The sequence below is a fragment of the Capra hircus genome, chromosome 7, assembly GCF_001704415.2.
Source record: "Capra hircus breed San Clemente chromosome 7, ASM170441v1, whole genome shotgun sequence".
Lineage (NCBI taxonomy): Eukaryota > Metazoa > Chordata > Mammalia > Artiodactyla > Bovidae > Capra > Capra hircus.
The window spans coordinates 106,710,135-106,738,038 of NC_030814.1; the positions used below are offsets into that span (position 1 = coordinate 106,710,135).

At 48.2% G+C, this 27,904-nt stretch overlaps 1 protein-coding gene across 2 annotated transcripts in view; it reads right to left on the bottom strand.

Moving 5' to 3' along the window:
• ADAMTS2 (ADAM metallopeptidase with thrombospondin type 1 motif 2) overlaps nt 1-27,904 on the bottom strand; it is a 260,395-nt gene that overhangs the window by 180,560 nt on the left and 51,931 nt on the right. For both annotated transcript variants that reach the window (XM_018051595.1, XM_018051596.1), the window contains exon 3: nt 456-615. In XM_018051595.1, the coding sequence (XP_017907084.1) occupies nt 456-615 (160 nt within the window). The remainder of the gene's footprint in view (nt 1-455; nt 616-27,904) is intronic.

The window sequence follows — 27,904 nt, forward strand, 5'->3', positions numbered from 1 at the left end:
TTTTACTGCCTGCTCAGGACTTCCCCAGTGGAGCTAGTGGTAAAGAGCCCACCTGACAATGCAAAAGACGTAAGCGATGCGGGTTCAATCCCGGAGTCGGGAAGATCCCCTGGGAGGAAGGCATGGCAACCCACTCTAGCACTCTCGCCTAGAGAATCCCATGGACAGAGGAGCCTGGTGAGCTACAGTCCACAGGGTCACAAAGAGTCGAACACAGTTGAAGCGACTTAGCACACACATGCTGACATGGAGGCCTCAGGCCCACAGGTTTATGGCCCACATACACCCAAAGCAGAGGTCCCCAACTCAGCATTTTAGCACCCTCACTGTGCTGTGTGGTCAGCAAGGGTGGTCTCAGTCCAGGCCTGGGACCAGACCTACAGAAATGATGCCTGGATCCCCCCAGCGGAGCATTCAAGGGCTACCGTGCAACCTCCCACCTGCAGCAGCCTTACCTGTGTCCAGGGCCTGTGGCCCCTCCAGAGGAGGGGATCTGGAGGTGGTCGGTCGGTGATACACCACGTGTACACGGCCCTGTTCAGCCTCCTTTGCCGCCAGACCTTTCTCCAGGGGCTCAATAAAGAATTCCTCCTCTTCCATACGGATCAGGCCAGCCTACAGGGCAAAGATGAGATTGTTCAAATTCCCAGATCACAGCAGACCAAGGAGGGGAAGCAGTGAGGAGGGCCCCAGAGAGCAGAACTTCTAACCTGGCTGTGCAGGGCCCAGAGAACCCCAGCTAGGTGTGAGGCCTGAACCCCAGGCCAGGAAGGGCATGATAGGTGGCTACAGAGGCCCCATCATGCCAGACCCTCCACTCACATGAAGGCCAGAGCCACCTGGGGGTGGTGAACCCTGTCTGAGGAAGGGATTCTTGCCTGGGTCATCCCCACCCTCACCACCAGGAGCTCAAAGTCCAAGACAAAGGCCAAAACTCTCAGCCAGGGACTGAATCTGCCACAGGTATGCCACAGGACACAAATAGTATTTTCAAAGTTCTGAAACCAACCCTCAAAATGATAAGATTTCATGTCTGAAATCTGGAATTCCATCTTCCCTTGGAAAATGCAGGCTCTGACAACAGTGCCTGGCGCCCAGCAGCGGACACCAGGGATAGAGCACACACTTCAGCTGCAGGCCACAGTCCCTACTGAATATCCTTTATCCGTGACAGCCAGCAGCCCAGACTCTACAGCAACTGAACCGCTGCCTCCACCAAAACTAGTTATGGCTCTTCCACGCTGTAAAGCCCTCAAAGGATCCCCGTCCCCATCAGGATTCAAGCCATTCTACACTCTGGCATCCAAGGCTCTCAGCCTGCCACTGTCCTCTTTGCCCCCAGCTCACACACCTCACACCAGTCCCTAAAATAGTCCCGTCCTTCCAATGCAGTGCACACCACCTGGCCTTCAAGCTCCTGAATCCACGGAGCCCTCAGCTTGGGAGGGCCTGCTGCTTCCCCCACCCTTGGCCATCTGATAAACTCTAATTCTCCAAGGCTTGGCTCAGACCCCTCAAATGCCATCCCCCAACTGCAGGCATATGGCCCTGCCCTCCCCTTGAGGCCATCCCACCATCACTGCCCCATTCAGCTCCCATAATTTTGATTCCATAAGCTAATTGTCACAGTAGGAGTCTCCACTGTGTCAAGCTGCAGACGTATTTTCTTTAGATCATATACTTACAAACTACTCATGGTTTGGAATTTTTTAAACCACTTTTTTGAGGTACAGCTGACATGTAAAAAGATGGTACATAGTTAATATATTGGAGAAGACAATGGCACCCCACTCCAGTACTCTTGCCTGGAAAATCCCATGGACGGAGGAGCCTGGTAGGCTGCAGTCCATGGGGTCGCAAAGAGTCGGACACGACTAAGTGACTTCACTTTCACTTTTCACTTTCATGCATTGGAGAAGGAAATGGCAGCCCACTCCAGTGTTCTTGCTTGGAGAATCCCAGGGACGGGGGAGCCTGGTGGGCTGCCGTCTATGGGGTCACACAGAGTTGGACACGACTGAAGTGACTTAGCAGCAGCAGTTAATATATACAACTCAATAAGTTTGGGAATGAGCCTGGTGGCTCAGACGGGAAAGCATCTGTCTACAACGCAGGAGATCTGGGTTCGATCCCTGGGTTGGGAAGATCCCCTGGAGAAGGAAATGGCAATCCACTCTAGTACTATTGCCTGGAAAATCCCATGGACAGAGGAGCCTGGTAGGCTATAATCCATGGGGTCACAAAGAGTCGGACACGACTGAACGACTTCCCTATCATACACTCACGAGGGCTTTCCTGGTGGCCCAGATGGTAAAGAATCTGCCTGCAGTGCAGGAGACCCAGGTTTGATCCCTGGGTTGGGAAGATCCCCTGGAAAAGGAAACAGCAACCCGCTCCAGTATTCTTGCCTGGAGAATTCCAGGGACAGAGGAGCCCGGCAGGCTACAGTCCACGGGGTCGCAAAGAGTCACATATGACTGAGCAACTAACACTTTCACTTTGACACACTTGTAAAAACCATCACCACCATGAAAGTGAAAGTGAAGTCGCTCAGTTGTGTCCGACTCTTTGCAACCCGTGGACTGTGTAGCCCACCAAGCTCCTCTGTCCATGGGATTCTCCAGGCAGGAATACTGGAATGGGTTGGTCATAAACATACCCATCACCTCTCGCAGTATCCCCCTACACTTTTTATTGTTATCATTTTTTTTTGCAATAAGAACACTATATGTAAAATCAACCACCTTAGCAAATTTTAAGTATATTAGAGACTATTTTTCATAGAGTATTGTTAGTCATAGGCACTGTGCTGTATGAAAGGTCTCCCTACTCATCTTGCATACTGAAATTTTGTGCTCTTTGACAGTCACCTCCCATTTCCTCCTCCCTCCAGCCCCTGACAACCAGTGGTTACCAGTTTGGCTGTTCTTGATTCTACACATAAGTGAGATGTTACATATGTGTCTTTCTGTGTCTAGCTTATTTTCACTTAGCATAATATCCTCTAGTTTCAGCCATTCCGTGCAAGTGGCAGGATTGCCTTCTTTATAAAAGCTGAATAAAAATATTTCCATTTCAACAGCATCTGTAGAATACATTGTACATAAATACCACATTTCTTTATCAATTTGTCATCCACAGATGGACACTTGGGTTGTTTCCATGCCCATTGTGAATAAAGCTGTAATGAACATGGGAGTACAGATACCTCTTCAAAATCCTATTTTTATTTTCTTTGGGTATATTCCCAGAAGTGGGATTGCTGGTCCAATGGTAGTTATATTTTAATTTTTTGAGGAACCTCCATATTGTTCTCCATGGTGACTAAGCCAATTTTACTTTTTCGCATTCAGTTTTCCCAACACAGAGATACTGTCTTTTCACATTGAAAATTCTTGGCTCCCTTGTCAAATATAAATTGACTGTATATGCATAGGATTATTTCAGGGTTCTTGACTCTGATCCATTGGCCTATGTGTCTGGTTTTATGTCAGTACCATACTGTTTGTATTACTAGAGCTTTATAATATGTTTTGAAATCAGGACGTGTGATGCCTCCAGCTTTGTTCTGTCTCAAGGTATTTGAGGTATTTTTGTGGTTCCATAAAAATTTTAGGATTTTTTAATATTGGAGTTTGGAATTTTGATAAGGGCTGCATTGAATCTATAAATAGTTTTGGACACCATGGACATTTTATAAATAGTAACTCTTCTGACCCATGAACACAGTATACCTTTCCATTTATTTGTGTTTTCCTTAATATCTTTAATTAGTATCTTACAGTATTCAGTCCATAGATCTTTCACTTCTTTGGGTAAATTTATCCCTAAGTATTTTACAGTATCAGATGCTATTGAAATGGAAATATTTTATTTCTTTGTCAGTTCACTATTAGTGATTTTTGTGTGTTGATTTTGTACCCTAAAACTTTACTGAATTTATTCATTAGTTCTAACTGTTTTTGATGGATTCTTTAGAATTTTCTATATACAAGATCATGTCATAAGGAAACAGATACAATTTTACTACGTCTTTCCTATCTGGATGCCTTTTATTTCTTTTTCTTGCTCTGGCTAGAACTTCCAGGATTATTTCCAATAGGAGTTGTGAGAACAGGCACACTTGTCTTATTCATGATCTCAGAGAGAAAGCTTTTAACCTTTTACCATTGCGCATGATATTAGCAATGGGCTTGTCACATACGGTCTTTATTATGTTGAGGTATGTTCCTTCTACACTTAATTTGTTTAGAGTTTTTATCATGAAAAAGGTTGAATTTTGTCAAATGCTTATTCTGTGCATACTGAAATGATCATATTAATATAAATTGTATTTTTCATTCTATTAAGGTGGTGTATTACATCTATTGATTTTCATAGGTTGAATCAACCTTGCATCCTAGGGATGAATCTCACTTTGATCATGGTGTAGAATCCTTTGAATGTGCTGTTGAATTTGGTTTGCTAATACTCTGTCAAGAATGTTGGCCTCTATACTCATCAGGGGTATTGGCCTGTAGTTTCCTTTTCTTATTGGGTCCTCATCTGGCTTTGGTGTCAGGATAATGTTGGCCTCACAAAAATGGGTTTAGGAGTGCTCCCTTCTCTTTGAATTTTTGGAAGAGTCTGAGAAGGATTGACAGTAATTCTTCAATAAATGTTTGGTAGAATTTACCTGTGACGTCATGTAGTCCTGGGTTTTTCTTTGTTTGGAGATTTTTGATTACTGACTCAATCTCCTCACTCATTATTGGTCTGTTGAGATTTCTATTTCTTCACGACTCAGTATTGGGAGGTGGTATAATTCTAGGAATTTATTCATTTCGTCTAGGTTGGTCGATTTGTTGGTATATACCTATTTATGGTAGTCTCTTATGGTCTATATTTCTGTAATACCCAGTTGCAGTTGTCTCCTCTCTCGTGTACTGAGTCTTCTCTTTTCCTTGGCAAGTCTACCTAGAGGTTTGTCAATTTTTTTTTAAGCCAACTCTCAGTTTTGTTTACTTTTTCATTGTTTTTCTATTCTCTGTTTCACTTATTTCTGCTTTGATCCTTGTTATCTCTTTCCTTCCACTAACTCTGGGCTTAGTTTTTTTCATCTTTTCCTAGTTCCTTCAGGTATAAAGTTAGGTAGTTTATTTGAGATCTTTCTTTTTTTATTGTATGCTTTTATTGCTATAAACTTTCATATATACATTTATAAATATATATAAAATTTATATATAAATTTCAGAAGTGCTTATATTATAAAATTTCAGAACTGTCTATGCCACATAAGTTTGGTATGCTGTGTTTCCATTTTTTGTTTGTTTCAAGAAATTTTCTTTATTTCCCTTTGATTTTTCCTTGGACCATTTGGTTGTTCAGCAGTATGTTAATTTTATGAATTGTGAATTTTTCAGTTTTCCTCTTGTTATTGATTTCTAGTTTCATACCACTGTAGTCAGAAAAGTTACTTGGTATGTTGTCAGTCTTTTACATTTGCTAAGACATGTTTTTTGACATAATATATGACCTCGTTTGGAAATTGTTGCATGCAGGCTTGAGAAAAATGTGTATCCTGCTAATATTGGGTGGAGAGTCCTATGTCTGCTAGGTCCACTTGGCCTACAGTATAGCTTAAATCCAATGTTTTCTTATCGATTTTCGGACTGGATGGTCTAAAGTCTCCCACTATTATTGCACTGTTGTCTGTTTCTCCTTTCAGATCTATCACTGTTTGATTGAAAATTATAGGTGCTCTGATGTGGGGTGCACATACGTTTACAATTGTTATATTCCCATGCTGAATTGCCACTTGACCATTGTATAAAGACTTTCTTTGTTTCTTGTTACAGTTTTTGACTTAGTCTGTTTTGTCTGATAAGTACAGCTTGCCCCTTCCTCTTGGTTTCTCTTTGCATAGACTTTTTCCATTCCTTCACTTTGAGCTTATGTGTATCCTTAAAGCTAAACTGAGTCTCCTGTTGGGAGCACATAGCTGTGTCTTGCTTTTGTTTGCTTGTTTTTAAATCTATTCAGTCATTCTGTCCTTTGATGTGAGAATTTAACCCACTTACATTAAAGTAATTGTTGATAAGTAAGGACTTATCGAAGCCATCTTGTTAATTAATTTCTGACTTTTTTATCGTCCCTTTCTTCTTCTCTTCCTGTCTTCTTTTGGGAATTGATGGTTTTCTGTAGTGGCGTACTTTGATTCTCTTCTCTTCAGTTTATGAGCATGTTCACGTTGTGTGTATAAAGGCTTTCCTTTTGTGGTTCCTGAGGCTTATTTGAAACACATTATAGATACAAATGTATATTTTAAGTTAATAATTTAATTTCAATTACATGCAAAAACTCTGTATTTTTATCCCTCACTTCCACATTTTATATTTTAACATTATAATTTACATCTTTTTATACTGTATATCCACTAACAAATTATTGTAGTTACAGCTATTTGTAATACTTTGATTCTTTAACCTGTATCCTAGAGTTAAGTAGTTAACATACCACCATATTACAGAATTAAAGTATTCTGAATTTGACCATGTATCTACCTTCACCAGTGTGTTATATACTTTCACATATTCATATTACTAATGAGTGTCGTTTTGTTTCAGCTTAAAGAACTCCTTTCAGCATTTCTCATAAGGCAGATCTAGCAGGGATGACCTCTCTCAGCATTTGTTTGGGAAGGTCTTTTTCTTGCCTTCACTTCTGAAAGACAACTTTGCCAAGTAAAGCATTCTTCATGGGTAGTTTTTTTTTTTCCTTTCAGCACTTTGAACATATTATTCCACTCTCCTGACCTGCAAAGTTTTTACTGAGAAATCCACTGAGGGTCTCATTGGGATTCTTCTATATGACAGAAATTTTTTCTCTTGCTGTTTTTTAAAAATATTTCTTTGTCTTTGCTTTTAGATGGCTTATTATAACGTGTCTTAAAGAAGGTCATTTTGGGGTGACTTAGTAGCTTCATGAACTTAGATGTCCAAATCTCTTTCCAAGGTTTGAGAAGTTCTCAGCTATTATTTATTAAAAGAATTCTAATAAACCTTCTGCCACTTTCTCCCCCTCTTCTCCTTCTTGGACTTCAGTAATGCATAGATTATTCTCTTAATGAGTCCCATAAGTTTCCTCATTCCTTTTCACTCTTTTTTCTTTTTGTTCTTCTGATTAGATAATTTCAAATGATCTGTCTTCTAGTTCACTGATTCTCTGTTTTGTGTTCTCTATTGAATTCTTCCATTTAGTCATTGTATTTTTCAGCTCCAAAATTTTGTTTGGTTCTTTTTATGTTTTCTGTTTCTTTGTTGAACTTTTCATTTTGTTCTTGCACTGTTTTTCTGATTTCATTAAGTTTTTTGTCTTGAGTTATCTTGTAGCTTTCAGATTCTCTTTAGGACAATAACTTTGAATTTTTTATCATGCAATTCATGTATCTCATTTCTTTTGGGTCAGCTACTGAAAATTCACTGCATTCCTTTGATGACATGATGTTTACCCAGTTCTTCAAAATCCTTGTGCCTTGCCTAGCTATCTTCACATTTCCAGATTTTATAGACTGACTGACCTTCACCTGCGGCTGGTGGGGAGGGCACACTGGACCTAGTGGGGCAAAGCTCAAGTGTGGGGGACACTTGGTATGGCAGCTCTGGGTCCAGGGGACGCTTGGTATCTCATTGGCTCAGGCCGCTAGATCCATGACATCAACAACTGTGTGGCCCCTGGTGACAACTACTGCAGTGAGCCCATAATGGCTGCAAGGACCCTTGGGGTCCTCAGGGGGGCCTGTGGGCTCAGCAGCTAGTTACCAGAGCTGGCAGCGGTGGCAGCCGGAACAAGCAGTATGCACACACGTAGCTTCAGGGCCTGTGTAGCGGCAGTGTCCACTTGTCGTTCGTGACAAGGGTCAGGCCCAGCAGGAAGGACCAGCTGCAGGCACACGAGCAGCTACCTGAGCCCTGGCTGTTGATATGTACTCCTAGGGCTGCAGGGTCTCACCATGGGGGCACACATGGCAGTGGAGGCTGAGGATGGAAATCAAGTTGATGGCAAACGTGCACAACTGGAGGCTAATCCTGAGTATATGCATACTGGTGGGGGTTAAACATGGTCTAAGCAGGTATTCCACACTTGTCATTCAGTCGCTAAGTCATTTCTTACTCTTTGCAACCCCATGGACTGCAGCATGCCAAGCTTCCCTGTCCCTCACTATCTCCCAGAGTTTACTCAAACTCATGTCCATGATGCCATCCAACCATCTCTTCCTCTGTCGCCCCCTTCTCCTCCTGCCCTCAATCTTTCCCAGCATCAGGGTCTTCTCCAATGACTCAGCTTGTTGCATCAGGTGGCCAAAAATATTGGAGCTTCAGCTTCAGCATCAGTCCTTCCAATGAATATTCAGGGTTGATTTCCTTTAGGATGGACTGGTTTGATCTCCTTGCAGTCTTTGAAAGAGACTTTCAAAGGGACTTTCAAGAGTCTTCCCCAGCACGACGGTTTGAAAATTATCAGTTCTTTTGGAGCTCAGCCTTCTTTGTGGTGCAGCTCTCACGTCCGTACATGACCACTGGAAAAACCACAGCTTGGACTAGATGCACCTTTGTCGGCAGAGTGATGCCTCTGCTTCTGAATATGCTGTTTAGCTTTGTCATAGCTTTTCTTCCAAGGAGTAAGCATCTTTTAATTTCATGGCTGCAGTCACCATCTGCAGCAATCTGGAGTCCAAGAAAATGAAGTCTGTCACTGTTACCACTGTTTCTCCATCTGTTTGCTATGAAGTGATGGGACTGAATGCTATGATCTTAGTTTTCTGAATGTTGAGTTTTAAGCCAGGTTTTTCACTCTCTTCTCTCACTCTCATTGAGAGGCTCTTTAGTCCCTCTTCGCTTTCTGCCGTTAGAATGGTATCATCTGCATATCTGAGATTGTTGATATTTCTCCCGGCAATCTTGATTCCAGCTTGTGATTCATCCAGCCCTACATTTCACATGATGTACTCTGCATAAAAGTTAAATAAGCAGGATGACAAAAATAAAGCCTTGGCATACTTCTTTCCCCATTTTGAGCCGGTCTGTTGTTCCATGTCCTTATGTCCTGCACATATGTAACTGTAAAGGCCTGGGCCAGCTGCCCATCCTGTGTTGAGGGTGGGGAAGGGGAGGGTGGCAGCAGGAGGGCTCGGGTGCCTTGTGTCTGTGAATGCAATTACCCATAGAGCAAAGCCTCAGCAGTAAAATCTGCAGGAGGTCTGCAGCAGCCATGTTGGCCATTGGTTTCTTTAGCGGTGAAAGCTATTGGGCTCCTCTGCAGAGCAGGCCACTAAGAAACACGGTCACTCCCACTATGCAGCTCATGGGAACCCCTGTTCTTCTTCCTAGTGGTTTCTATTCATCTCAGTTTTGCTGGTCTCTGGGTGAAACCAAAGCTGGTCCTTTGTGCACCACCCAAAGAAGCTAGGAAAGCTGATGGCTCACACCACTCCCTTTCCCAGTGAGGGAAACATTCTTGCTGGGGATGATAGGATGACACACACAGAATGCTCAGGGTTTCTTTTTGGTTCGACTGTGTTACTGAAGTTTTTAAGTGGACTCCAGAGCTCTCCTAGGGCTGTTTCTGTTCATGGATAGCTGTTTAATTGTTCATCTTTGCTGAGGGATGGAGGTTGGGATCACCTAACACATCTACTTAGTGACTTCACTCAGGAGTTTTAAAAGCTTGAATTAGTTGCTCCGACTTAAGAATCAGAGGGTTCCACATAAATGGACAGATCTCAAGATTCTCTCAGAGCATCAGAAGGGCTGGCACTTCCTGTTTCCCACCACCTTAGCCGGCAGTGGCCAGAGGTTCCCTCTAGGGTTCTCCCCTTGAGCCTCCAGAGAGAATACAGCCCTGCTAATAACTACTTTGGCCCCCAGATGTGAGAGAAGACGTTTCTCTTGTCTTCAGTAATTTCCAGCAGCTGCAGGAAGCTAATACAGGGCCCCGGTGGGCAGAGGGGCGAGGTGGGTGGCCATTCTCTGAGGGCCACAGGATGGGGCGCAGGCGTTGCAGACCCCTGAGGACACACGTTTGAGGCATCCTGGACTTCTGGGAAGGGGTCTAGGGCAAACAGGAAGGGCAGGAAGAATGAGAGCCAGACTGGGACGCCAAGGTCACCCGTCTGTGCCAAGAGAGAGGAGAAGAGAGACCCAGGGGAACCCTGCAGGCCCCCACACTCTGACTCATCCCTGAGTCCTAGGGCCCTTCCAGGTTTGGAGAGGGTGAGCAAATATCTGTGAGATAAGTGAGTAAGTGACCCCGAAACAGCAAGACATGTCTCTGAGAGAAAGACAGATGGCGGGGCGAGGATGCTGCGGGCCATCCCCTTGTCCTGGCACGTGGTTAATAGTGTTCACACCAGCAGACCTCTCTGTATGCTGCCACGGACTCTTCCCATGTCTGCAGTTTGGGGGCACACTGGTGTCTCGAGCCCATCTCACTGATGGAACCCAAAGACACATGGCAGGGTGGCAGTGGGTGAGTGGTCTGGGCGTTTGGTGTCCTGAGTTCCCAGCACCATTTCTGTCTGACCAGGCGGCCTCAGCCCAGGTGTCGGAGCTCCTGGGCTTTCGATACGCTTGCCTGTAAAGGAGGGAGGGTTGTCCCCCGCCCCCACGTGGTTGCTGCAGGTATACAGGCAACCTAGGAGGCAGTCAGAATCAGAGCACACATAGGCAGCGCTCTGCAACCCAAGTGGTGTCATCTACCTGCTTGCTTTCCAAAGGAGAAGACTGAGACCGAGGGGCAGGAAGCTCTGCCAGGGACACACGAGGTCCAAAAATCAAACCCCAGACCCCAGATGGAATGAATATCTCCTAGGTGGAGACCCAGGCCTATCCTGCCTTATTAAGGCATACATGGAGAAGATCCTCTGGAGTAGGAACTGGCAACCCACTCCAGTGTTCTTGCCAGAAAAATCTCATGGACAGAGGAGCCTGGAGGGCTACAGTCCATAGGGTCACAAGGAGCAGACACCACTGAGCCGGCGTGCATGAACTGGGGCACTGGGGTCCAGCAGGGCAGCCCCCTCTTCCAGAGTCAGGGCCACCTGTGCCACAGGCCCAGCTTCCTCAGATCATTCTGGAGGGACCCAATGAGACGATGACCCAGAACCTACTCTGATGAGGAGCCAGTCTTCTCTGGCTTGAGAGACTCCAGGACTCTTTGGGGTCCCCCTGTCCACGGGGATCGGGTTCTCTTCCCTGGCCAGACTTTTCTAGTTAAAGGTCATGGGGCTGATGAACGGGCACTGGATCTGTTTGATGCCGACCTCTACCTTGCTGTTATCAGAAGCCAAGGTCCAAGCTGGCTAAGCTGCCTGGCAGGCACCCTCCAGAGTGCCATCTGAAGGGCACTGCAGTGCTCTGAGGGAAATCTGAAGTATGGTACCAGTTTACTCAAGTGTCCTTATGCAACCAGAGACTTCTAAACTGACAGTTCTCTCATGGAGAAGCTACATCCCTCACCAGCATCAGCCCATCTCTGACAAGTACTGAGGAACAAACGCTCGGGTCACACTGATGTATAAGCTGGGCCTGCACCAAGAGCAGCTGCTGACCACCGAGACTGGTGGATGACCACCGAGCCCAGCGGCCGATCACCCCTCAAGACCACCAGCCAAAGTGCTGCTTGGTAAGGCACTCCCCACAAGGAGAGTGGGATTCCGTTCATTGCCTGCTTCTCAGGCATTTTAGTATGTATGCCGGGAATAATCTGTTTGAAAAACTGCAAAGGAAAATTGACAAGAGAGCAAGGTACAGAACGTGGGGTGTGTTTTGCTGAGTCTTCTCCAGGACTTTGATTTTTTCTGCTGCCAGTGGCAAATATATCTGGTTTTACATGTAATTTTTATTAATAAGAATCAATTTCCTCTCCCCACTTAATAAATATTGAAGAAGTCTCTGAAGCACGCTGATGTGAAGGGCATTCAATCAGGAGCCTGCCCATGTCTGTCCAGCCTGATGGCACATGGAGGGGCTGGCTCTCCCCGGAAATCCACTCTGCTCTTGAACTTTGTGACTGTTGGCCTAACCTGGCCAGGAGGGAGGCTCACGGGAGGACCCTGTCCCTGACCCTCAGGGTCCGCCACTGAGGCCTGGCAGATTTTTGGTCATCCAGCAACCTACATAGTATATTCAAAAGCAGAGACATTACTTTGCCGACTAAGGTCCGCCTAGTCACGGCTATGGTTTTTCCTGTGGTCATGTATGGATGTGAGAGTTGGACTGTGAAGAAGGCTGAGCCCCGAAGAATTGATGCTTTTGAACTGTGGTGTTGGAGAAGACTCTTGAGAGTCCCTTGGACTGCAAGGAGATCCAACCAGTCCATTCTGAAGGAGATCAGCCCCGGGTGTTCTTTGGAAGGAATGATGCTAAAGCTGAAGCTCCAGTACCTTGGCCACCTCATGCGAAGAGTTGACTCATTGGAAAAGACTCTGATGCTGGGAGGGATTGAGGGGAGGAGGAGAAGGGGATGACCGAGGATGAGATGGCTGGATGGCATCACTGACTCGATGGACGCAACTCTGAGTGAATTCCGGGAGTTGTTGATGGACAGGGAGGCCCGGCGTGCTGCGATTCATGGGGTCGCAAAGAGTCGGACACGACTGAGCAACTGAACTGAACTGAACTGAATCACTAGTTCTCAGATCTCAGTGAATCGTAAGACGCCTGCCCTTTTCCCTCCTTTCTCTAGGCCTTGTTCTTTTGCTGTTTGGTTTTTTACAAGGATGGCTTGTGGCATCTTAGTTCCCCGACCAGGGATTGAAAGTACCAAGTCCTCCTAACTGGACCACCAGGGAATTTCCTGCTGTTTGGTTTTGATGAAGCAGTGACTAGAAATGGAAACTAAAAGTTAAACATTTCTCAAAACCAAGAGGCTTAACAGATACCCTCCGTCACTTTGAATTCTTAGCTCTAGAGACACTGACCCTCTCGGGGTCGCGGTCTCACAGGAAGGCCAGTCTATATCCTGCCTCCATGTGTGAGGCGCCCAGTCTGCAGCCCCCAGGGGCTCCCCCAGTGGAAGCCACCGGCCGCAACACACGCAGATTCCTGTGCGTGCGGGACAGGGGTCGGGGCTGTCACTCAGCCTTGTCACTCTTGCAACATGCTGTCCCAGACCGCCACGTGTCTGTCAGGGTTGCCGTGGTGATGGTCGAGAATAGAAAGAAAAAAAGAAGTTGGTCCCAAAACAGAAGGATCCAGACTAGGACAGAGGCCAAGACAGCATGTGTCTGCAGCAGCTCACAGATGCCCCAAACTTGACTTTGCTCTGAAGCACACACGCCTATGTGTAAACGCACATGTCCACGCACGCACACACTCTTGCCACCGGAATTCCCCCAAATGCTGGCATCTGACAAGCATGCATCTGTCCTCTACCCCTGCTCTGCCCCTTGCAGAACATCACCTCCTGGAGGGATCTGCCTGCAGATGCCCCAGTGGCAGAGTCCCTGCCTCCCCTGCTCTCTGCCTCACTTGGTGGACAAGTAGGCCTTGCCATGGGCCATCCAAATCTTCCTTCCTCTTGGGGAGCCATCCCTCCTGCTGGTGTATAATCTCTCTCCTTATAAACAATCAGAGAGGTGTTAAAGATCTGTGAGTATCAAACCGAGACTATCTTTGATTCAATCAGAAAGTTTAAAATAGAACTGAAAAGGGAATAATTTTCTCACTATGAATTTCATGCTTTTTAAAATATGAAAGAGCTTTACTGGGCTATAATTCATATATCATACAATTCATTCACTTACACCATACAACTCAACTACCACCACAATTTTAGAACATTTCAACATATCCCCCAAAGGAAACTCTATACACATTTGCAGCCAGCCCCCATTTTCTCCCAGTCCCCTCATCGAACCTGCTGCCATGCATCGGACCCTGGCAACCACTTAATCTACTTTCATTTCTCTGTGGATGTCCTTATTCTGGACATTTTCATATACATCGGATCATACAGTATGTGACCTTTTGTGACTGGTTTCATTCCCCTAGTAACATGTTTACAAGATTCCTAATATGTCAGCACCTAAGTTCATTTTTATTGTCCAATAATACTCCATTTTACAGATATTCCACATTTTATTTATCCATTCACTGGTTGATGGACATTTGGATTGTTTCCACGTTTTTGGCTTTCATGAATAATGCTGCTTTGAACATTTATGCTCAAGCTTTTGTATAGACATATGTTTTCATTTTTCTTGAGTACAGACCTAGAAATGGAAACATTGGGCCATATGGCAACTTTATGCCAAACCAGCTGCACAATTTCACATTCCCACTAGCAGCGTATAAGGGTTCCAATTTCTCCATGTCCTCGCCAACACTTACTATACCTTTTTCCTTCTAGCCCCCCGTCTGTGTATGGACTGACGTCCTATTGTGATTGTGATTAGAATTTTCCTGATGACTAAGGAGGTGGGCATCTTTTCATGTGCTTGTTGCACATTGTTTCTCCTCTTTGGAGAAATGACTATTCTGTCTCACTGCTCATCTTTTAACTGGATTAATTTCATTTTTGAGTGGTAAGAGTTCTTTATTCTAGATACAGTCCCCTAATAGATACATGATGTGCAAATATTGTGTATCACTCTGTAGGTTATCTTCTGACTTTCTTGATGGTGTTCTTGGAAGTTATAAAGGACATTCATAAAGTACACCTTATCTGCTTTTTCTTTTATCATCTGTGCTCATGGTGTTATATCTAAGGCTTTGCCTCAGTTCAGTTCAGTCGCTCAGTTGTGTCCGACTCTTTGCGACCCCATGAATCACAGCATGCCAGGCCTCCCCATCAATCACCAACTCCCAGAGTTTACCCAAACCCACGTCCACTGAGTTGGTGATGCCATCCAGCCATCTCATCCTCTGTCATCCCCTTCTCCTCCTGCCTTCAATCTTTCCCAGCATCAGGGTCTTTTCAAATGAGTCAGCTCTTCACATCAGGTGGCCAAAGTACTGGAGTTTCAGCTTCAACATCAGTCCTTCCAATGAACACCCAGGACTGAATAGTAAAGATTTGTTCCTACATTTTTGGGGGTTTTATAGTTTTAGATCTTACATTTAGATCTATGATCCATTTTGAGTTAATCTTTTATGATATGGGGTAGGGGTCCAACTTCATTTTTTTTGCTTGTGGATATCCAATTGTCCCAATAGCATTTGTTGGAAAGACTATTCTTTCCTCCACTGATGTCTTGGCACTCTTTTGAAAAATCAATGCAGAGTTATTTCTGGATTCTCAGTTCTATTTCATGGATCTATATGTTTATCCTTCTGTCAGAACCACAGTCTTGACTACCATAACTGTAAGTTTTGAAATCAGAAAGTGTGAGTTCTCTAACCTCATTCTTTTTCAACGTTGTTTTGACTATTTTGGGTTTCTTGTATTTTCATATGAACTTTAGCTTGTCAGTTCCTGCCAAGAAGCCAACTGGGATTGTGACAGAATACAATGCTTTTTAGCATCACGTCTGGCGTCACACTGATTCACCCTTATGCCAACCCTTGAGGAAACGCTGGCCTCAAGAGAACACTGCGTTAGAAACCGAGAGGCTGGGATGGGAATCCTAACTCTGCAGACTAACCAGATACGTGACCTTGAGCAAATCAGAGCCTCAGGAAGCTGCAGTGTACAGACGCACTGTGCCACCTCTGCTGCTTGACAGAATCTTCTCAATAGCATCACCTCAGCTCCGCTTTATATCTCTTCTCATCACTCCTCTCCTGCCACTTACTGCAGCCCAAACTTGAATTAAAAATTTAGTCCCCACAGATAAGGAAATCATAGGTTAAACGTATCAGAATTGACCTCTTCACCTATTTCACTGCAACAACTACAGTTGCAAACCAGAAGTCATTTACCATATATTCTGGAAAGGAAATCCATGCAATGTAAAAAATAATGCATAATTCAACTTTAATAACTTGGGGCAAAAACTGTCAAACAAGTCAGCAAAAATGAAAGAAAAGGGCAGAGGAGGTAGAAGAAATAGTCTAACTGTATTAATTTCTAAAACGTACATAAAAGGATCAATCGTTACTGACAAGCTGGTAAAGTTGATAGCCATAAGTTTAAGAATACTAAAAGAGCCATAACTAGAAAAATTAATATATTCCTTCCAAATAACTGAACATGGAGAATAGAAAATAGAAAAACAGCAAAAAAAAAAAAAGCATAAAAAATGTAAGTAGGATGACGGAAGTAACAACAAATATATCTCTTATAGCAATAAATGTAAATGCTCAGATTACTTCCAAAAATTTCTATGACTTGCCCCAAAAAATGACAAAATTTATGCTAGACCAAAAGAGTTTTACAGATAAGACTTTTCCCCACTTAAACAACAAATACATCCATGTCATAACATCGACTAGGAAGGCAGGCCCAGCTCTACTGTGATGATGAACTTAGGTAAAGTCTTATATGTCTCCGAGCCGACTGTCAGCAGAACCTAACAGAGCAGGGCAGGCCCACTATGTTACTCGGCTTTGATTCAAATGTTGCTTCAGCACTGGCTAACTGGATTCAGCTTCAGTGTTTCCAGCATAAAATAAGGATAATGATAATATTCACACAGTTGGTTTGAGGGTTGCTGCTGCTGCTGCTGCCAAGTCGCTTCAGTCGTGTCTGACTCTGCGACCCCATAGACGGCAGCCCACCGGGCTCCCCCGGGTTCGAAGGTTAAACCAGGTAAAGCAGTCAGCACACTGGATACATAACAAACTAGCCACCATCACCCTTATTAGCAAGACAAAGGGAGAGCTGTGTCGGCAAAGAGCTAACAGAGCCACGGTGTGGAATGGGTTTTGCTTTTTTATCACTGTTGTCTGTACTTTTTGACGATTTTTTTCTTTTCTACAAAAGGCACACATCAAAACAGACAATTTGTTTGGAGAAAGGAGCAGGAAAAGGGGGGATGGGCAGGGAAAGAAAGATAAGGGAGGAAAAAAAATGGGATAAACAAGATGCTGACGAGAATGCTTCACAGGGACCTGCCAGTCTTGTCACTAAATCAAGCAGCGCCAGGACGGCTCCCACGGGAGCTGGCCTGTCCGGCCTGTCAGAGTCCACGCCAGTGCTGCGGAGGGCCTCCACGAGCTGGTCTCCCAGCCAGGCTAAGAGAGAGGGGTCAGCAGGTCAGGCCCAGACCCCAGGACCGTAACAGGCCTGCCCATCCATCACAAGAACTGACACCCACCCCCGCCAGATGCTCTAGCTGACATTTCCCAGGTCCTACTCAGCATGAAGACTGTGTCGGGGAATGCCCCCAGTCACAAATTAACATTCGCATAAATAACAAGGCACTCTCTAGTAAAGAAGAAAGATGACTCTTGCTGTACGAACATTTGCCAAAATACCAAAAAGGGGACTTTTTCTTTCTGAGCTTACATATCTCAGCAGCTGGGCCCCAGCAGACTATGGCCTTGAGACCCAAGGTGGAGGTGAGCTAAACAGAATGAAGTCCAAGTTCCTTGTTCAACATCCTGTTAACAGATCCTTCCCTGAGCTGGCGCCCAACCCTAGGGCATCCCAGCCCGCACAGCACACATACCAGCAGCTAAAAGCCAACACACTCGCACTGCTGTCCAGCAGGCCTCCCTGCCTCCTTGGAGACCACGCACACCCTGCTTTCCCTCCCCTCCTCTGGCTTGCCTGGGACCAGCATGTCTGAGCCCCAGCAGCCCTAGCCTGGTGCAGACATAGTCTGGTCAGGGGCTGGGGACTGGAACCCTTGTCTAGGAGCACCACTGTCTGCTTTTGCCCCAGATGTGTGTTCTTTGAGGTGCTACTATGAAGGCACTAACACCCCCATAGGCAATGTCACAGGTGGCTGGGGTCCTGGGCCAAGGAGTCACCAGCCACCTGCACCCACAGAGCTTCAGACGCTGCACACGCTGTCGCTCAGTCATCCTTGGTGGCCAAGAGACGTACGCTGGCAAGCGGAGCACATGAGGTCCTGCTCCAGGGCCCAGGTGCCTGGCAACCCCAGGACCATCCCTCGGCCTTCAAGCAGACGCACTCCACACGGGCCAGCTTCCTCCCACAGGACGCCAGGGCTAGCACCTTCTCCACTACCTCTGCCTTCATCTGCTCATCTCATCAAAATACTGTAGTCTGCGTGTCTTCAACCATAGAGATTTACCTTCCTGATTTCTGGAAGTCAGAGATCAAGTCAGCAAGGCTGTCGGCAGGGTGGTTTCTCCTGACGCCTCTCTCCGTGACTTGTAGGTGGCACGTGTCCTCCCGTGGTCACCCTTCTATGTGAGTCTATATCCAAATTTCCTCTTAATAAAGAAGTCACATTGGATTAAGGCTCCACCCACCTGATTCATTTGAAAAGACTCTGATGTTGGGAAAGATTGAAGGCAGGAGGAGAAGGGGACGACAGAGGATGAGATGGTTGGATGGCATCACCAACTCAATGGACATGAGTTTTGGTAAACTCCGGGAGTTGATGATGGACAGGGAAGCCTGGCGTGCTGCGGTTCATGGGGTCGCAAAGAGTCAGACACGACTGAGCGGCTGAACTGAACTGAACATATGACCTTAATGGAACTCAGTTAACCTCCGGAAAGGCCCTATCTCCTGTTTTGGGGTCACATTCTGAGGTACTGGGGGGTTAGGATTTGCCATATGAATGCGGGTTGAGGGGCCTTCCCTGTGACTCAGATGGTAACGAAAGCCTTCTGCCTGCAATGCGGGAGACTCCAGTTCGATCCCTGGATCGGGAAGATCTCCTGGAGAAGGGAAATGGCAACCCACTCTATTCTTGCCTGGAAAAATCCCATGGACAGAGGAGTCTGGTGAGCTACCGTCCATGGGGTCACACACAGTCAGACATGACTGAGTTACTAACAATTTAGCCCAGAACAGCCTCTGTGTACCAACGCTGCCCAGACTCAGAGCTGGTTGCTGGTAGGAGTGCCAGGTGGTCCTTGGGCCCAGAATAACAGAGCTGGGCAGGGCTGCTGCTCAGCGAGAGACTCTGGGCAGTAGTAAGGAGGTCACCCTCTGAGTCACACCTAAGTCGGCCAGCACTCAGGCAAGGTGGAGCACAGCCAAGGCTGACCTCATGGGACTCCTGACTCGCGCTCCTCCTAGCAGGGACATTCTCGTTTCCATGGCACAGAGCAGTGAGTGCAGGCCCACGGGGGTGAGCAAGCTGCAGAGCAGGCACAAGGACCCTGTCTTCCAAACCAACCCCCGTCCTGGAAACCAGAGAGAGCCCTGCCCCAGAGCCCCACTGGGGGCCGGTCTCTCAACCCTCCATGCCTACAGAGAGGAGACGGGCCTCCTGCCAAGGGGCTCCCCCCATGCCCACAGCACCCCAGAATTTTAGGGGCTCCCCAGGCCGAGTCTTCACAGTTGCAGAAGACTCGGGAACGCAATGCTAGTTGGGCAGCACATCCAAAGAGGCAACACCCCTTCCAGGAAGGAAACCCTCAGTTCCAGGGGCCCAGGAAGCAGTGTCTTGCTCCGTCCCACGTGGGATGCTCCTCCAGGACCAGGGGGAAGACACAGGCTCACCAAGGGACCAGCGGCCTGGTTGATGGATGGACAAAAGCTTATTTGGTAGACAGGGCTGCTACCCAGACAGGTATAGGGAAGTTAGGCCCAGGGGAAGCCTGCAGCCTTAACCCAGAATCCCCTTAACACAGATCTGGTTGGGGTGGACTTGGGCAGGAGCAGCTAGGGCCACAGCAGGAAGCAGGGATACTAGGTCAGGCTCAGAGCAGGGGGGCTGGGGCGGGTGGAGGAGGGGAAGATGCACCGCCCAGTGGGTGTGTCCCTCAGAGACACAAAATCCCTGGCAGGGAAAGTGCAGCCTGCCCCTCGGACCCCAGAGCAAGTTCCTGCACTTCACTGGGCAACGCTGGCACAGCTCTCCTCTTCCTGAGCCTGTTTCCCAAGGTAGAAGTCAGTGTCACAGAGGGCAGGTTGAGGGTATCCTGGGTGCAAACAATTGCTGGGCGCCCAGGTCTTCAAGTTTTCCAGGCAGAGGAGCCTCGCTTTCTGAGCTCACCATGGGCCGTCGCGCCCCTGGGTCTCTGGGCGAACAGCCCCTCTCCAGGCATTCAGGCTTCGTGCTCACAGAGAGCCTGGCGCCCTGCCTGACTTTGGTTTCTTTCAAATCCGGCTTCTTTTCCTACTTGGATCTCTAGGGCCTGTGGTGGTATCCGGGGCAGGCTGACCGCCAACCGTCCTCTGCCCGCCCGCCCAGCTGCTTCTCTCGGGCAGGCAGCCCTGCCAGGGCCCGAGGCTCTCCACTGTCCCTTCTTGTCCAGATTTCCCAAAACAAAAATCAGGCCACACCATCTGACAAAGAATTTCGTCTGGTTTATTTATGGGGAAAGACAGGGCTAGAAGGGCCAGGTTCTCTGGGTGGCGGCCAGGCTCCTCCACAGGCCCTTGGATGATGCATCCTCCCTTCTGAAGCACTGATGTCCAGGGCGACGGGCTGGGCCCCTGCAACAGTGACCTTGGGATGTTGATTATTTCCAGAGCCAGGATGGCAGCCATATGCCCCTGGACCCCTCTGTGGGTCGTCACTGCCTAGACATGGAGCCTGAGCAGTAAGGCCAGCAACGACCAAGGGTACTGCATCCAAAATAAAGGCTCAGTGGACACACTGTCTCTTGCCACTGTGGGAAATTCAGTGGAAGTTCACACATGGCGTCAAGTGCCCGTGGGATCCTGCTCCCGACAGGGGACCAGGCCACCAGGTGGCCCCCGGGAGACAGTGGTAGAGTCCCAGAGTATGAAAGGAGACATCAGACAGATGTCCGATCCACTCCCTGAATCCAAACTCATCCGTGGAAACTCCAGGCGCCGCATGGAAACCACACACACTAACCTGGCCTGCCTACCAATGGGGCCCTGCCTGGGCTCTCAAGGCCTCCGGTGGAGGCCAGCAGGTGAGCTGATGGCAGCTCAAGCAGGCAGAGACCACACATGCTCCAGGCCAAGTCCACGAGGAGACCACTGCCGCAGCCAGCTCTCCCCGCCACGGGGCTGCCTCCCCTTCTTCAGGGCTCCTCGCACAGCAACGCTCTTTCCGCATAGATGGATCGCCTCACCACCCCAGGTGAAATGGTGCAACCGCTGTGAGAAACAGTTCGACTGTTCCTCAAAAAATTAAAAATAGAACTATGATATGATCCAGAAACTTCTGGGTATATACCCAGAAGAATTGAAAGCAAGGTCTCAAAAAGTTATTGGTACATCCCTGTTCACAGCAGCATTATTCACAGTAGCTAAACTGTGGAAGCAACCCAAATGTCCCTCAGTGGATGAAATGGAGAGCAGCATGTGGCATGCGCATACCATGGAATGGAAGGTATTAAAAAGAAAAGAGGTTCTCACACATGCTACCACCCGGATGGATCCTGAGGACATTATACTAAGTGAGACCAGACAGTCACAAAAGTACAGACACTGTATGACTTCACTTATATGAGGTACTTAGAGCAGCAAATTCATAGAAACAGAGAGCAGAACGGTGGTTGCAGGGGGCTATGGGGAACGGAGAAGCAGGGAGCTACTGTGTAACGGGTAGAGAGTTTTGCTTTCACGAGATGCAAAGAGTTACAGGAATGGATGGTGGTTAACAGTTGCACAGAAACATGAACGTATTTAACACCACTGAACTGTGCTCTTAAAAACTATTAAGACGGTAAATCTTAGGTTCAGTGTATTTTATCACAATGAAAGAACAGCTTCTTAAATCATTCCTAAGCCACCTCATGCGAAGAGTTGACTCATTGGAAAAGACTCTGATGCTGGGAGGGATTGGGGGCAGGAGGAGAAGGGGACGGCAGAGGATGAGATGGCTGGATGGCATCATGGACTCGATGGGCGTGAGTCTGAGTGAGCTCCGGGAGTTGGTGATGGACAGGGAGGCCTGGCGTGCTGCGATGCATGGGGTCGCAAAGAGTCGGACACAACTGAGCGACTGAACTGAACTGAACTGAAGCATATCAAAAGGATAGAGGATTCAACCTGAAGATGCTTTCCTTTGCCAAATCAGATAACTTTAATAAAAGAACAAATAATCATAGTAATAGGCTAAAACCCACAGGATAAAATACATATCCACAAGTCCATACTGGTACAAATAAATAACTGAATAAGGGCTGCCCTGGTAGCTCAGTGGGTGAAGAATCTGCCTGCAATGCAGGAGACTCAGGTTTGATACGTGGATTGGGAAGATCCCCTGGAGAAGGCAATGGCCACACATTCCAGCATTCTTGCCTGGAGAATCCCATGGACAGAGGAAGCTGGCAGGCTACAGTCCTTGGGACCCCAAGAGGAATGAACAGTTCTTCCTTACAGTGGAATGCAATTAGCAAACATAGAAGAGATGATGGAGACTGAGAGTCAGCAAGGTAAACACCACAGTAAGGGATCACTGCAGATAAGAATCACCCACGGGTGCCAAAATCAGTGGGCGAAAGGATGAGAAACAGAATGATGGCATAATCTCCGAGTATCTCTTCACAAGATATTTATGAATTAGAAAGGAAAAACCCGAAGGTTTACAGAGGACAGCCCCAGGAGACGAAGGCGGCGGGGGAAGGAGGTTCCTCTAAGTGGTGAAGATGACTGTCTCTAGCAGCCAGACAATTTGACATCACACAGCACAATGTGGTCCCATCACTGCATCTGGTCCCATCACTTTATGGCAAATACGATGGGGAAACAATGGAAATAGTGAAAGACTATTTTCTTCGCCTCCAAAATCACTGCAGGCGGTGATTGCAGCCATGAAATAAAAAGACACTTGCTTCTTGGAAGAAAAGCTATGACAAACCTACACAGCATATTAAAAAGTAGAGACATTACTTTGCCAACAAAGGTCCATATAGTCAAAGCTATGGTTTTTCCAGTGGTCATGTATGGATGTGAGAGTTGGACTAGAAGGAAAGCTGAGCACCGAAGAACTGATGCTTTTGAACTGTGATGTTGGAGAAGACTCTTGAGAGTCCCTTGGACTGCAAGGAGATCAAACCAGTCCATCCTAAAGGAGATCAGTCCTGAATGTTCTTTGGAAGGACTGATGCTGAAGCTGAAACTCCAATACTTTGGCCACCTGATGCAAAAAACTGACTCATTGGAAAGACTCTGATGCTGGGCAAGATTGAAGGCAGGAAGAGAATGGGATGACAGAGGATGAGATGGTTGGATGGCATCACCAACTTGATGGACATGAGTTTGAGCAAGCTCTGGGAGTTGGTGATGGACAGGGAAGCCTGGCGTGCTGCAGTCCATGGGGTCACAAAGAGTCAGACACGACTGAGCGACTGAACTGAACTGAGCCCAGTGTGGAGCAGGCGACCCTTCCATGATATCCCTGCCCCAAACGTGTAACTCATCTGACCCGAGAAAACACCAGGCAAAGCCATGCAGAGGCCATTTCCAAAACAACTGCCTGGTCCTCTTCAAAAGAGCCAGGGCCAGGAGCGACAGATTGAGGGTCTCAGACAGGAGACCACCTCAGAGACACAACTAAATGCCACGTGGGATCTTGCCTGGGACCCTGAACCAGAAAAAGAGACAGGAGTCAGAAAATAAGTGAGAGGCAAGCACAGTCTGGAGTCTAAGTAATGACCTGAGGTTGTTCAGGGTGAACCTCCTGGTTTCCATCCTAGCAAGGATCTTTGCTGCATTGACTGGACAGTGAACCACCAGGCTGGCACCCCTTCTCCCCTGTTCCTCTAAATCTGCATCAATACATCACAATTCCCCCCCACCCCGGGGGCTTGTGGATCTTGGAACACACTTTAATTAAATTACTTATACAGAAAACAAATATCTGCCCAGGACCCCCCAAATATCCTAGAGACAGCCATACCACTAGAAGCAGTCTAGAAGAACTATTACTAAGGAGCCCAGGTGAGGAGAGGAGGGAGCCAGCTTACCCATTTTGATGCTCTCTTCCTGGAACGTACGTCTGAGACAGAAGAACCACAACAGGGCCAACCATGCCCCTCACCCCACTCTGGTGCCCGGACCGCTGCACAAGCAGCTTTCCATTTCTAAGTCTCCATCACCAGTCCCCAAGGCTTGCCTTTAATGCCCTTCTGCTTAAGCGAGTTGAATCAGGCCAACACTGCCAGCTTCTGCGCCTGTCTTCCTGGCGCTGTCAGGGGCTCTGAGCCCCAGTGGTGCCAGCCGTGCCCCCTGCAGCCCCCGGCACTGTGAGCTCGCCGCTGAGGGCCCGCAGACCCTCTCTCATGCGTGCAGTAAGTGCTGATGCATTGCCTCCCTCCCTGTCTGCAGAGAGGTGGGTGTGGGAGAACAGTCTGGCCCCTCATCCCCCTGCGCTCCCAAAAAGGGGGCACAACGGCCGTCATGTTACTTTGTCCCCATAGAGTCGCACTTCCTCAGAAGGTGCTAATCTTCACCAGAGTCCAGGGTGCTATGCGTCCCTCTAAGTAAGTCAGATTAATTAGCCAATTCACACTTGGGGAGCCTCTTATTCTTGCAGGCTTTGTTTACAGGTCAGAAATTAGACTTGAAGTGAAAACTGACATCTCAGTGTGAAGAGTGTATTCCTCACAATACGGCGACTCAGGGCCCGGGGCTCAGACACATGTGGGACATCCTTCCCTTCACTGTGGAACAGGGCATGGTGACGGCCGGCAGGACACAGGGGACGTGAGTCTTCCATGGCCATGGACCAGGATGAGCCGAAGGACTGGGAGGACCCAGGCCCGATGCGAACTGGAACCTGCCTTCCCGAGTCGTCTCATCTTGTTTAGTAGTTTTATTGAGATGGTGGTGCCTCCTGAGCACTCAGCTTTATCCCTGAGACCTGGGTGTGTGGTGCTGACGAAGGTGTGTGGCTTGTGGCCAGAACCGACAGCCTAGAAACACAGCCAGCCAGCCAGTCATCCTCAGTTGATGCTCTTTCCTTAGCAACTCGATCCCACGAACAGGGACGAGGGAAGCCTGACTAGAAGCTCCATCTGGGTTCTGAGCTCGATCCTAGCAGTGCTGGGATCTGACCCCTGAGGACGCTGGGCACAGCTCTGCCCAGCGTTGCCAAGCAGCCCCAGCTGGTCTGATCTGCTCAGCACACGCTCGCGTGGGCAGCTTGTGGTGCTCAGGAGTGATGGGCCTGAGAGCCCACAGCCTTGGCACCACAGGCTCTGGGCAGCAGCAGGGCTGCCCCAGACCCCGGCCTCGGCCCCTCCTGCAGCAGCGCTGCAGCAGAACCTGCAGGGTGGCCTCAGTGCAGCGCTGCAGCTTCCAGAAGGCCTTGCTGGCTGAGTGGGAAGGCGTATCACCAGCAGCAAATGTCAACATTATCCCTGAACAGCCCTCAATTCCCGCATCAGGTTGAGTAGGTGTGGGTTTCATAGGCACTCAGTACAGAAACTGTTTTGCACACAAATGTGGAGACCCACCAAGGCAGTCTAAAGGGAGAAAAGAAACGCCACGTGCAGGTGTCCAGTGCCGCCGCCCTTCGGTCTGCCTGTCACTACTGCCTCCCGGCGATCAGGGAAGGCTCCTGCTGGCTCCATGGTCCCTGGTTTCTGCTCCAAAACCAGGCCTGGAACAGCCTCCTGGAGGCTGGTTTGTCATTGTCACACCATGAGAGCACCCAGCAAAAGACCCAGTAGCTACCAGTGCTAAATAAATAAGCTCCGGATGGAGAAGGAAAGCGAAATTGGAAAAGACAGAGAGAATGGGGTTGGCTTCTCTCCTTTCAGGTTGAACCTCGGGGCTGGCTGTTCTCCTTCTGCCTCCCAACCCCCTGCACCTCTGTCCTGGCCTGCGCTGCACGTGGACCAGGCCAGTGGCCTCTCCCTGGCTGTCTTGGCCAAGGGAGGTGGCGACAGGAAGTCAGAGGCTGGAGCGAGACTTTCTCTCTGCTCGGCCCCGCAGGTACAGCCGCAGTCTCGGCCCCCACTGTGGTTGGTCCCTGAGCCCCACCCACCCTGCGGGTCCCCTAATCCTGTCCAGGGTTCAGTGAAGTGTGCAGCGGACCCCCAGGTCCTCTGGGGCCCTGGCTGATGCACTGTCTCTGGTTCGGGATGGGACTCCCACACTCCAGCCCAATTCCTGCCCTTAAGGACACAGGGTTAGCCTGCTCCCTGCAGCCATGCAGACTCAGGCAGACAGAATCCAAGGTCACCCCAGAGCATGCTGAACAAGGCAGGCCAACCACCCCACCTCCTCCACCTTCTGTGCTGCTGCGGGCCATCCCAGATAGGAGGCAAGGGTCAGAGGGGAACGACTGGAAGCTCTGGAAGGAATTGTGGGATGGCCCCTTGAGGCCACTCTTCACGCACAGGCCCTTAGCCTTCCTCCCAATTGAAAACAACTAGATAGATCTGTGCTGGGAGCAAGGGGGTGATGTAGACATGGGCCTAGGGAGGAGCCTGCCCCACGAAGAGGAAAGGACCCCCCACCCCAGGAGGAAACCCCTTCTGGACAGTGGTGTGGGGACCATGAATATGGCCCACAGGCCTGCAAGGGTATCATGACCTGTAGAGAGGGTCACCATCCTGGTTAGAAGAGGGATTCGCCACCACCAGGAAGGCCCCCAGCCAGCTTGGCGGGAAAGAGAACAAACAGGCGGATAGGGAAGACAGGCCAGCAGTCACAATGCAAACAACCGCCTGGGTCTACGCAGGTCTAGATCATCCTGAAGCAGCTGTGAGACTTAACACAGAAATCAAACTGTGAAAATGGACGGTGCATATTAATTTTTAAAAGTGGTGGTCTAACAAGTATAAGATGTCCACATTCTAACCACAGTGAAATTCGTTGGGTTTGTCTATGGTTGGGAGTGAGATGCTCTAGTCCTTTTGAAGAGAAATTAGCCCAGAGCTTTGTCTAATTCTTAGGGCAACTTAAGTGTAAGAAGGTTTTAAAAATTGAAAAATAATAGCTAGCAAGATAAAAACAGGATGTATATCTTCTAAGTTACTATAGAATGGAGCAAAGTAGAAGACGTAGTCCGGGTAACAAAAGACAAGAAAAAAACTTTAAAACCACAAATTAACGAATCTATGCTGAGACCTAAGGAAGGCCAAGGCCCAGGGCAGAAAGGAGCTGGAGAGAGCTGAGTTGTGACATTCACAGACAGAGGAGGGGGAGGTGAGACGGCTGGAGCGCAGCCAGACCCTGGCCAGAGCTGTGGGATTTCCTCTGAAAGCAGTGGCAGGCAAGAGAGTATCTTCAGGAGAGGTGGGTGGTCTGATACAGCTGTGGAAGGGCCAGCTTCAAGGCACTCTTCAGGGGCAGCATGAAGAGACTTGCTAAGGGGCAGTGGCGGTGCAGGGACGATGGAGACCAAGACCAAGGCCAAGCTCCCACGCGGGAGTCCCTGCATGGGGTGCCCTTTACCAAGATGGTGAACGTTCAGGATTAGAGGCAGGACTGCGGTCTTGTTTTTGGTTCAGTTTGGAGGTTGAGAATAAAGGAGCTGGGGCGGGGGAAGGAATCAATCCTTCCATTCTGGAATTCCTGCCCTCATCAATGGGTAAGAAGGCACATAGAGAGTCAAGACCGACTTGGAAAGGCCAGCTAATGCTGGAGGATGGTCATGATGGTCCTGGGGGGAGATGCAGGGAAAGGAGAATGGGTCGAGACTCCAGGACTTCTGCCATGTCCAGGTTAAGTAGAAGAGGGCCAGAGGCGTGGGAAGAAAGTCAGGGGCCGGGGGTGCCAAGGTCAATACTGCGGCACAGAGGGAACAGGGGAGCCTGAGACACGGGACAGATGAATGATCACATCCTGTGGACAGGGCCACTGTATCTGGACACTGTCAGTGATACAAGGGCATAGTGGAGGAAGCAGAGGACGGAGGCAATGCTTCTGAGAAGGTTGGGAACTGGCCAGTAGTCCCAGGGAC